Here is an 11,617-nt window from a genome sequence, read left to right on the forward strand (position 1 = left end):
AAAAGAAATATAACAGAACTACAAAACTGGCAATTTACACACAAACCGTGCCCTAGAAGCGTCCCTATTATCTGAGGCCAGGGCAACCAAAACCTCCCTCTGTGAGCTATTCGATATTAACCCTTTGGGTGTGACAGTGGTATACAACGACGACAGAGATAGGCGGGGAAGGGATGGGGGTTAAGCTTCGTGCTGGTAGGCAACTAACGACCAGCACGAGAAAGAAACAAGGGAGGGAAAAATGAACATTGGGTACGTGACAATATATATACATACATATATGTATATATATATATATATATATGTATGTATATATATACATGTATATGTATATATATATATACATATATATTTATATATACACACATATATATATACATATATATGTACATACATATATATATATATATATATATATATATGTGTGTGTGTGTGTGTGTGGGTGTGTGTGTGTGTGTGTGTGTATACATATGTGTTACAACGTAACATTGTTATGGTATCACTGTTATCTGATTTCATTCTTAACTGACGTTCACTTAGTATGTACCATAGAACAGAAAAAAACGCCCTCAAGACTGCCTAGAGTCACAGGGATTATAACTACTACTTTATGTTGACTTTTGAAATAGATAGTTAGATAGATCCTCATTTCTCTCGAGCCGCTGGGTGTTGTCAAATCCCTATACAGTCATTGAAGTCTCGCTTATGCTTGCATATACTCTAGCTTGAGCACTGAGATCATACAACTTATTTTATTTATCTGTCTCTTTATCTATTTTGTCAGTGTCTACCACAGTGCTATTATTTTGATGTGCCAACTCCAAGCTTATTACAGATGTTCTGTTCCATAGCTCAGTATGTTGTGTCTATGCTGTTCTTTTTTTGGTTCTTTAAAAAATCACTGGTAACAAGGATCCATGTGTACTGCAGAGGAAGGCAGCATTGGAGAGATGGTTCGTTTCTCTGTCTTCTATAACTTGGAAGAAGGATGATGATGTTGTGGTAAACGTATTTGCCTTAGGCACCATTACTTTACATTTCATTCACTCTCACGGGAACTCTCCAGCTGTCAGGTTCCTGAAATGGAATGGAATTGTAGTGCTGTGGAGAGGCTTCAGACAATGGAGTAAGTCATCATTACCGGTTCCCTACTTCTTCGACAACAAGAATGACTTATTTGTAAACCCATATTCTAAAAGACTAACAGCCTGCAATACTTTGGAACATGTAGGTAGACACCTAGGGAATCTGTCAGTCAAGTTGTGGCAGTGCCGTTCTACAGTATATCGTCGAAACATGTGTTACATATTTTGTGTGTGTGTCTTGTTCAAAAGCTTCCATTCCTTACCGAGTAGTGTATATGTGCTATAGTGAGACATAATTACGTCCTTAACACAAAGTTTTAAGTATGAACAGCACACCTTACAGGAGGTACAGAGTTGGCAATTTCTATGAAATAAATCAATATATGAGGCAACAACGAACTAGTGACAGAATCAAAAGCCACGTCGTTACTGTCACAGAAAATTTAATCTTTGTCATTTCAACTAGACTGATTCTCACTTTCGTTACCCTCTATGTCCATATCTTTCAGGATAAGCTTTCCAACCTTGAATACATTGGAATCATTATGATTAGTTAAAGTATATATATATATATATATATATATATATATATATATATATATATATATACATATATATATATATATATATATATATATATATATATGTTATTTACTGATTCCTACTTTCTCTAAGCGAGCGATCAGATTAGCCCAAACCTCGGCCTGAGTTGCTCGTTCTGTCATTTCTCTAAATGCAGCTGTTATAGCTTTCAGCTTATGTTAGAAATATGGAAAATCCCACTGGACATTCTGTGTGCTATATTTCATTTGAAAAATATCCGAGAAAGGTTCATACAATATATAAGTGGGCTTGCTTCACACAGGTCACTTGGTAAAGGAAATATTTCAATTTAGAATGCAACAGCCAATAATGGTAACAATGCAATTACAATAATTCAGGTGAAACGGATGTAGGACAGGCTCTGGTCTAGAAAATGAGATTGGCCTATTATTTGTTAAAAACGTCTTCAGAAGTCCTTTTGTTAACAGTTGTTGGGGTAATTTTGTTCGTCTTTTATTATTGGCAGTGTTGTCATTGTCGTTGGTGTCTTATTACTGTCGTAGTTGTTGTCATTGTAGTTATTGCTATTCCAGGTGTCATACTTTTGTTCATTTACCTGAATGCATTTACTTCATTATAATACTCAGGAGGAGAGATATACTCACAGGGTCATACCTATTTTTCTCGAACTAGCATGCATACTTTTGAATTTGTTTATGATATATAGAGTAAAATATTTCACCAGAAAAATGTGATGGAAATTGGCGCCAAGGAAATCACGAGCATGACAACAAAATCTTGTTTATTCTCTGCTCATATATAACCAAACCTTACAAGAGCCACAGGAAGGAATGTTTTCCGTTTTTGTAGCCATAGAGTGTCAATTAGTTCTTCCTAAATTATGTAAAAATAAATCAAGTGGACAGTGTCATGGTGACTAGAACATTGGAACTTTGACTAAGAAAGTGCTAATTACTTTGGTATTAGTAGGTCTGAGTAAAATGTTTTTCCATCACTGATAACCAGATCAGGACTGAATGAGAAGTGTGTGGTAAGTAGGGTAAGTATGGGCTCAAGAGAGGCGTGTGTGAATATGAAGATGGGTGTAACTGAGTAAAGGTCGATTGTGTAGACGAGGACCTCAGTAATTGGTGCTCAGAGTGTCTCTGAGTCACCTTCTCACGAGGGGTTCTTGGCGCGCCACCCTCAATGGTGAGGGTGGCCTGACCGTCACCCGGAGGAGCTTAGGCATATGTTGGTGGTGGATGGTAGGGCGCTGGAGTGGGATGGTAGGGTGCCGGGGTGGGATGATAGGGAGCCGGGGTGGGATAGTAGGGTGCCGGGGTGGGATAGTAGGGCGTCGGGGTGGGATGGTAGGGTGCCGGTGTGGGATGGTAGGGTGCCGGGACGGGATGGTAGGGTGCCGGAGCGGGATGCTTGTCCTCGCCCTCGTAGGAGACTTCGGCTACGTAGCCGCCGTAGTCATCGGCGTCGAAGGTGACTGTCTCAATTCGGCCGTCGGGAAGAGCGACGTGGTAGGAACCCGAGGTGACTTTACCGTCGCTCTTCTGCTCGTGGGCGTAATCGTTGCCGGAGTAGTCTTTGACGGCGTAAGCGAATTCGAAGGGCATACCAGGCTGATTGTAGGTTGGGCGAGGAGGAGGATTGTATCCGTAGACTGGGGGCGAGTCGGGTTGTGGACCGGCCCATGCCACAGCCACGGAGACGGAGAGGAGGATAATCTAAGGGAGTCAGATGGTCAGATAAATTAGTAGGTAAACAGAGAGGAACGACGAGACTAAATCATCTATGTTGCAAATATGAAAAGTCAAAACCTAGATTTAAATACTCTGAGAAAGAATGATATGACAATCCTTCCTTTATATCCAACATGAATGTCGTGCGCAGAGCCTCCCAAATAGCTAGAAGCAATAATTATGTGAACACAACCACATTTGATCATCGACGATTTTGATGTATCCAACACACGGTCAGCTAGCAATGCCGATGATCTAAGACCTTAAGACTTTGAAGGCGATCTTTAACCGAGGTCCAGACGTGCTTGGTGTAGACACTAGGCAAACGGTGATGGCTCAAGTGCTACTAACCTTCCACATAATGCTGATGGACTGAAACACTCGATGCGAAGTGACGAATAGACGAAGAGGAGCTGCATTTATACGTTGGGCCTGCACGAAAGGAGCCTTTCATCATCAGCAGCAGGTGACGTTTGCGTGCGTTCGAGCCTGTGTTCTTGTGTGCGTGTATGTGTATTGAATTTTGTGTGCGTGCTTGTGTATCTGGACGTGCGATTTAGAAATCCCTAACCTTATCTCACCTTTCCCAAAAATTAGTAAAACTCTAGCATGTCAACTCTTGTCGTTAATCAGTATTGTACTGCTTACATTTGTGCTTAATCCGTTCATTCAAGAAATCTTTAGGCTGGGAAGAGAAAAATAAATGTTATTCCTTGATTGCATGGTAGCCGTATATTTTACCGCGTGTGAGCAACGATTTGCGTGTCCACCCCCCTAAAAAAAGAATAGGATAGTGATATATAGGATACCGTGAGGTTTGCAATCACCTTCACTGAAATTGCCAATACAATTACTACCGTCACCATCACTAATACCATCGCTACCATTACTCATATTTCCATCACAACCACTAACATCATTATCACAAACACCACCACGAATATCATTACCATCACTACACCATCATCACCACTGCCACCACCATCATCACCACTACCACTGGTGTCGTATCATCATCATCACCATCATTATCATCATCATTGATAGCATGACGTCGTTACCGAAGTGCTTCGTTTTGTTTTGGCTGAACGGAAGAACCTCTTCTTCCTTTCTCCATCCTTCCGCTTGTGTCGGGAGCAGTGAAGGTTCTCTCCCTACTTCACGTGGTGGGCCTGCAAGATGATGGACACTCTTTTTCAAAACCCGTCAACCCCCTCACCTCCGTCATGAGGTGCTGCCTTGAGGGGCTGATACTCAGTCTTCGAACTAAGTCCTGGTTTTGTTTTTGTCAACTTTAACTGTATTTATAACACCTTTCCAATCATGTAGAGGTGAGAGCCGGCGAATGCCCCCAGTTCACTACGTGTTAACTCTTGGGATTAACCTTTCGACTCCTCCAACAGTGTCAGGCACCACGACTCTTCCATGAGAAAATCGGCATTGGTATGGGTAAACCATATTTGCAGCCTTTCTTTCGACCCTGATAATGGTGCAGGGCTAACGATTTTTTTTTTAGTCATCATGTAAAGTTCACCCGTTCTTCTGTCCTCCTGTGGTGATAGCAGGACTGATGATAGGAGCAGAGGTAGTAAGGAAACGTTGAAGAAAGTGATTTTTATGGACCATAATGCTGTAAACAGTGATGATTGTAACCAAAAAATAAAAGATAAGAGAAATATGGTGACAACGAAAATCTTGCTAATTAATGTTTTTCTCTTCTCTTTCTCTATTGTTCTGATTTTTTTTTCATCTATCGAGAGAACGAGTGACAGTCAAATGACTTGCAATTGTTCCTCAAACCCGAAGACACGAGTTGGCGAAAGGGGGAAATAAAAAGGAAATATGCATGTGTATGCACACACACGCAAACACACACACACACACACACACACACACACACACACACACACACACACACACACACACACACACACACACACACACACACACACACACACACACACACACACACACACACACACACACACACACACACACACACACACACACATACACACACACACACACACACACACACACACACACACACACACACACACACACACACACACACACACATATATATATATACACACACACACGCGCGCGCGCGCGCGCGCGACAGTCGATGTGACAGCAAAGATTGGACTCCAGAAAAAGTACAATTTTCGTGGAACTCAACGAGAGGGAGTACCTGTGTTGTATTAGTAGGAAAGGGGAAAGCTCGTGGTCTAGTGGGGAGGTGAATAAAAAGGAGAAGGGGAGGGATTACTCACGAAAATGGAAGGAAATGAAGAAGGGGAAGAACGGGCCCCGTAAGTCAGAATGAATGTTAACAAGAGATGCGCACGTGTTAGAGGTGAAGTGGAAGGGGCTAGTAAAAATGTAAAAATTAGAAATATAGATACGAGCAGCACAATAGAAGGTGAAGATAATTATTTCTACGAATTCAATGAGGGAGAGGATGACAACCTCCCCCGATTAATATGTCTAGACGAAAAAGTAGGAAAAATAAACGAATGTTGGGAGGCTTAGGGTCAGTCAACTTAGACGGATTACATAAAGAGTTGATCAATTGAAAGAACTAAGGAAGGAGAGCAAAACCTTAAAAAAAAAAAAAAAATAGAAGAATTAAAAAGACAGTTAAAAGTCAAGGATGAGAACGAGGAATTAAAAAATAAAAATAAAGAGAATAAAGAGTCCCTAGCAATAGAGGTACATGGTTGGAGAAAAGTCCAAGAGAACAACAAAATTGAATTTAGAGATATAGTAAACCAACAGATGAAAGAACTAAGGGCACAGTTATTAAAGTGATGAGAGAGAAGGAAAATATAGTAAGAGACTTAGCGGATAAAAAGAAATGTATAATTATGTTTGGGATGGAAGAAAAGCATAATCCAAATAGGACTACACGAGTAAAAGAGGAGAAGGAAAAAGAAAACAAGATATCAAAAGTAGTTCAAGAAGATGAAAAAGAAACAGGGAAAGAAATTGAAGAAATATATAGAGTAGGGAAATAAAATATAGATAACACCAGACCAATTGGAGAAAAAGAGAGATGAATAAAGAGGAAAAAGAGGAAGAGGAAACAAGAAGAATAGAAGCCAAGGAAAAAAAATCGAAAACAGAACAGAGTCAGAGAAAGAGAAGTTCTATTGGAGAGTAGTGGATATGAAAGTGAGGAAATGGTTCATAGCAGAGAAAAACAGTAAGTTGTGTCTATGCTGTTCTTTTTTGTGGTTCTTTAAAAAATCACTGGTAACAAGGATCCATGTGTACTGCAGAGGAAGGCAGCATTGGAGAAACGGTTCGTTTCTCTGTCTTCTATGAATTGGAGGAAGGATGATGATGTTGTCGTAGACGTATTTGCCTTAGCCACCATTACTTTACATTTCATTCACTCTCACGGGACCTCTCCAGCTGTCAGGTTCTTGAAATGGAATGGAATTGTAGTGCTGTGGAGGGGCTTCAGACAATGGAGTAAGTCATCATTACCGGATCCCTACTTCTTCGACAACAAGAATGACTTATTTGCAAACCCATATTCCAAAAGACTAACAGCGTGCAACACTTTGCAACATGTAGGTAGACACCTAGGGAATCTGTCAGTCAAGCTGTGGCAGTGCTGTTCTATATCGTCGAAACATGTGTTACATATTTTGTGTGTGTGTCTTGTTCACAAGCTTCCATTCCTTACCGAGTAGTGTATTTGTGCTATAGTGAGACATAATTACGTCCTTAACACAACGTTTTAAGTATGAACAGCGCATCTTACAGGAGGTACAGAGTTGACAATTTCTATGAAATAAATCAATATATGAGGCAACAACGAACTAGCGACAGAATCAAAAGCCACATCGTTACTGTCACAGAAAATTTAATCTTTGTCATTTCAACTAGACTGATTCTCACTTTCGTTACCCTCTATGTCCATATCTTTCAGGATAAGCTTTCCAACCTTGAATACATTGGAATCATTATGATTAGTTAAAGTATATATATATATATTATTTACTGATTCCTACTTTCTCTAAGCGAGCAATCAGATTAGCCCAAACCTCGGCATGAGTTGCTCGTTCTGTCATTTCTCTAACTGCAGCTGTTATAGCTTTCAGCTTATGTTAGAAATATGGAAATCCCACTGGACATTCTGTGTGCTATATTTCATTTGAAAAATATCCGAGAAAGGTTCATACAATATATCAGTGGGCTTGCTTCACCTAGGTCACTTGGTAAAGGAAATGTTCCAATTTAAAATGCAACAGCCAATAATGGTAACAATGCAATTGCAATAATTCAGGTGAAACGGATGTAGGGCAGGCTCTGGTCTATAAAATGAGATTGGCCTGTTATTTCTTAAAATCGTCTGCAGGAGACCTTTTCTTAACAGTAGTTGGGGTAATTTTGATCGTCTTTTATTATTGGCAGTGTTGTCATTGTCGTTGGTGTCTTATTACTGTCGTAGTTGTTGTCATTGTAGTCATTGCTATTCCAGGTGTCATACTTTTGTTCATTTACCTGAATGTATTTACTTCATTGTAATACTCAGGAGGAGAGATAAACTCACAGGATCATACCTATTTTTCTCGAACTAGCATGCATACTTTTGAATTTGTTTATGATATATAGAGTAAAATATTTCACCAGAAAAATGTGATGGAAAGTGGCGCTAAGAAAATAACGAACATGACAACAAAATCTTGTTTATTCGTTGCTCATATATAACCAAACCTTACAAGAGCCACAGGAAGGAATGTTTTTCGTTTTTGCAGCCATTGAGTGTCAATTAGTTCTTCCTAAATTATGTATGAATAAATCAAGTGGACAGTGTCATGGTGACTAGAACATTGGAAGAAAGTGCTAATTACTTTGGTATTAGTAGGTCTGAGTAAAATGTTTTTTTCATCACTGATAACCAGATCAGGACTGAATGAGAAGTGTGTGGTAAGTGGGGGTAAGTATGGGCTCAAGAGAGGCGTGTGTGAATATGAAGATGGGTGTAAGTGAGTAAAGGTCGATTATGTAGACGAGGACCTCTGTAATTGGTGCTCAGAGTGTCTGTGAGGCACCTTCTCTCGAGAGGTTCCTGGCGCGCCACCCTCAATGGTGAGGGTGGCCTGACCCTTACCCGGAGGAGCTTAGGCATATGTTGGTGGGGGATGGTAGGGCGCTGGAGTGGGATGGTAGGGTGCCGGGGTGGGATGATAGGGAGCCGGGGTGGGATAGTAGGGTGCCGGGGTGGGATAGTAGGGTGCCGGGGTGGGGTGGTAAGGGACCGGAGTGGGATGGTAGGGTGCCGGGGCGGGATGGTAGGGCGCAGGAGCGGGATGCTTAGCCTGATCCTCGTAGGAGACTTCGGCTACGTAGCCGCTGTAGTCATCGGCGTCGAAGTTGACTGTTTCAATTCGGCCGTCGGGAAGAGCGACGTGGTAGGAACCCGAGGTGACGACGCCGTCGCTCTTCTGCTCGTGGGCGTAATCGTTGCCGGAGTAGTCTTTGACGGCGTAAGCGAATTCGAAGGGCATACCAGGCTGATTGTAGGTTGGGCGAGGAGGAGGATTGTATCCGTAGACTGGGGGCGAGTCGGGTTGTGGACCGGCCCATGCCACAGCCACGGAGACGGAGAGGAGGACAATCTAAGGGAATCAGATGATCATATAAATTAGGAGGTAAATAGAGAGGAACGACGAGACTCAATCATCTATGTTGCAAATATGACATGTCAACACCCAGCTTTAAATACTCTGTGAAAGAGTGATATGACAATCCCTCCCTTATATCCAACATGAATGTCGTACGCAGAGCCTCCCAAATAGCTAGAAGCAATAATTATGTGAACACAATCACATTTGATCATCGACGATTTTGATGTATCCAACCCACGGTCAGCTAGCAATGCCGATGATGTAAGACCTTAAGTCTTTGAAGGCGATCTTTTACCGAGGTACAGACGTGCTCGGTGTAGACACTAGGCAAACGGCGATGGCTCAAGTGCTACTAACCTTCCACATAATGCTGATGGACTGAAACACTCGGCGATGCGAAGTGACGAATGGACGGAGAGGAGCTGCATTTATACTTTGGGACTGCAGTAAAGGAGCCTTTCATCATCAGCAGCAGGTGACGTTTGCGTGCATTCGAGCCTGTGTTCTTGTGTGCGTGTATGTGTGTTGAAATTTGTGTGCGTGCTTGTGTGTCTGGACGTGCGATTTAGAAATCCTTGACCTCACCTCACATTTTCCCAAAAATTAGTAAAACTCTAGCATGTCAACTCTTGTGGTTAATCAATATTGTACTGCTTATATTTGTGCTTCATCCATTCATTTAAGAAATCTTTAGGCTGGAGAGAGAAAAATAAATGTTATTCTATGATTACATGGTAGCCGTATATTATACCGCCTGTGAGCAACGCTTTGCGTGTCCCACCCTAAAAAAAAAAAAAAAAGAGTAGGACAGTGATATATAGGATAACCGTGAGGTTTGCAATCACCTTCACTGAAGCTGATGCTACAATTACTACCGTAACCCTCACTAATACCATCGCTACCATCACCATCATTACTCATATTTCCATCACAACCACTACCATCATTATCACAAACACCACCACGAATATGACCACCATCACTACACCATCATCACCACCTCCACCTCCACTGCCACCACCTGCTGGTCCTGATGAAAGGCTCCTTTCGTGCAGTCCCAACGTATAAATGCAGCTCCTTTCCGTCCATTCGTCACTTCGCATCGCCGAGTGTTTCAGTCCATTAGCATTATGTGGAAGGTTAGTACAGTTGAGCTATCGCCGTTTGCCTAGTGTCTACACGGAACATGTCTGTACCTCGGTTAAAGGTCGCTTTCAAAGTATTGAGGTCTTAGATCATCGGCATTGCTGGTTGACCGTGGGTTGGATACATCAAAATTGTCGATGATCAAATGTGATTGTGTTCACATAATTATTGCTTCTAGCTATTTGGAAGGCTCTGCGTACGACATTCATGTTGGATTTAAAGGAGGGAGTGTCATATCATTCTTTCACAGAGTATTTAAAGCTGGGTTCTGACATTTCATATTTGCAACATAGATGATTCAGTCTCTCCGTTCCTTTCTATTTGCCTAATTTATCTGATCATCTGACTCCCTTAGATTGTCCTCCTCTCCGTCTCCGTGGCTGTGGCATGGGCCGCTCCACAACCCGACACGCCCCCAGTCTACGGATACAATCCTCCTCCTCGCCCAACCTACAATCAGCCTGGGATGCCCTTCGAATTCGCTTACGCCGTCAAAGACTACTCCGGCAACGACTACGCCCACGAGCAGAAGAGCGACGGTAAAGTCACCTCGGGTTCCTACCACGTCGCTCTTCCCGACGGCCGAATTGAGACAGTCACCTTCGACGCCGATGACTACGGCGGCTACGTAGCCGAAGTCTCCTACGAGGGCGAGGACAAGCATCCCGCTCCGGCACCCTACCATCCCGTCCCAGCACCCTACCATCCCACTCCGGCTCCTTACCACCCCACCCCGGCACCCTACAATACCACCCCCGCACCCTACCATACAACCCCCGCTCCCGATCATCCCACCCCCGCACCCTACCCTCCCACTCCAGAACCCTACCATCCCCCACCAACATATGCCTAAGCTCCTCCGGGTGAGGGTCAGGCCACCCTCACCATTGTGGGTGGCGCGCCACCCCTCGAGAGAAGGTGCCTCAGAGACACTCTGAGCACCAATTACTGAGGTCCTCGTCTACATAATCGACCTTTACTCACTTACACCCATCTTCATATTCACACACGCCTCTCTTGAGCCCATACTTACCCTACTTACCACACACTTCTCATTCAGTCCTGATCTGGTTATCAGTGATGAAAAAACATTTTACTCAGACCTACTAATACCAAAGTAATTAGCACTTTCTTAGTCAAAGTTCCAATGTTCTAGTCACCATGACACTGTCCACTTGATTTATTCATACATAATTTAGGAAGAACTAATTGACACTCTATGGCTGCAAAAACGGAAAACATTCCTTCCTGTGGCTCTTGTAAGGTTTGGTCATATATGAGCGACGAATAAACAAGATTTTGTTGTCATGTTCGTGATTTTCTTGGCGCCAATTTCCATCACATTTTTCTGGTGAAATATTTTACTCTATATATCATAAACAAATTCAAAAGTATGCATGCTAGATTCAGAAAAATAGGTATGATCCTGTGAGTTTATCTC

At 42.4% G+C, this 11,617-nt stretch overlaps 2 protein-coding genes across 2 annotated transcripts; one reads left to right on the forward strand and one right to left on the reverse strand.

Moving 5' to 3' along the window:
• Positions 1-2,872: 2,872 nt before the first annotated feature.
• Positions 2,873-4,263, reverse strand: LOC143039123 (uncharacterized). The gene is made up of 2 exons (XM_076208979.1): positions 4,195-4,263; positions 2,873-3,370 (listed from the first exon to the last, which is right to left on the reverse strand). Exons 1-2 carry the CDS (start codon positions 4,261-4,263, stop codon positions 2,873-2,875), a joined length of 567 nt encoding a protein of 188 aa, XP_076065094.1.
• Positions 4,264-4,955: 692 nt separating this feature from the next.
• LOC143039124 (uncharacterized) lies at positions 4,956-11,029 on the forward strand. Its single transcript, XM_076208980.1, has 2 exons — positions 4,956-4,970; positions 10,532-11,029. The coding sequence occupies exons 1-2, from the start codon at positions 4,956-4,958 to the stop codon at positions 11,027-11,029; spliced, it is 513 nt and encodes a 170-aa protein (XP_076065095.1).
• Positions 11,030-11,617: the final 588 nt, after the last annotated feature.

This window comes from Oratosquilla oratoria, chromosome 25 (genome assembly GCF_046742065.1).
Source record: "Oratosquilla oratoria isolate Oo_2021 chromosome 25, ASM4674206v1, whole genome shotgun sequence".
Lineage (NCBI taxonomy): Eukaryota > Metazoa > Arthropoda > Malacostraca > Stomatopoda > Squillidae > Oratosquilla > Oratosquilla oratoria.

Coding starts and splice junctions, on each gene's coding strand:
- LOC143039123 (XM_076208979.1), bottom strand. CDS start 4,263: ATGGTATTAGTGATGGTGACGGTAGTAATTGTATTGGCAATTTCAGTG. Junction 3,371..4,194: donor AGGTGATTGCAAACCTCACG/GTATCCTATATA, acceptor TGACTCCCTTAG/ATTATCCTCCTCTCCGTCTC.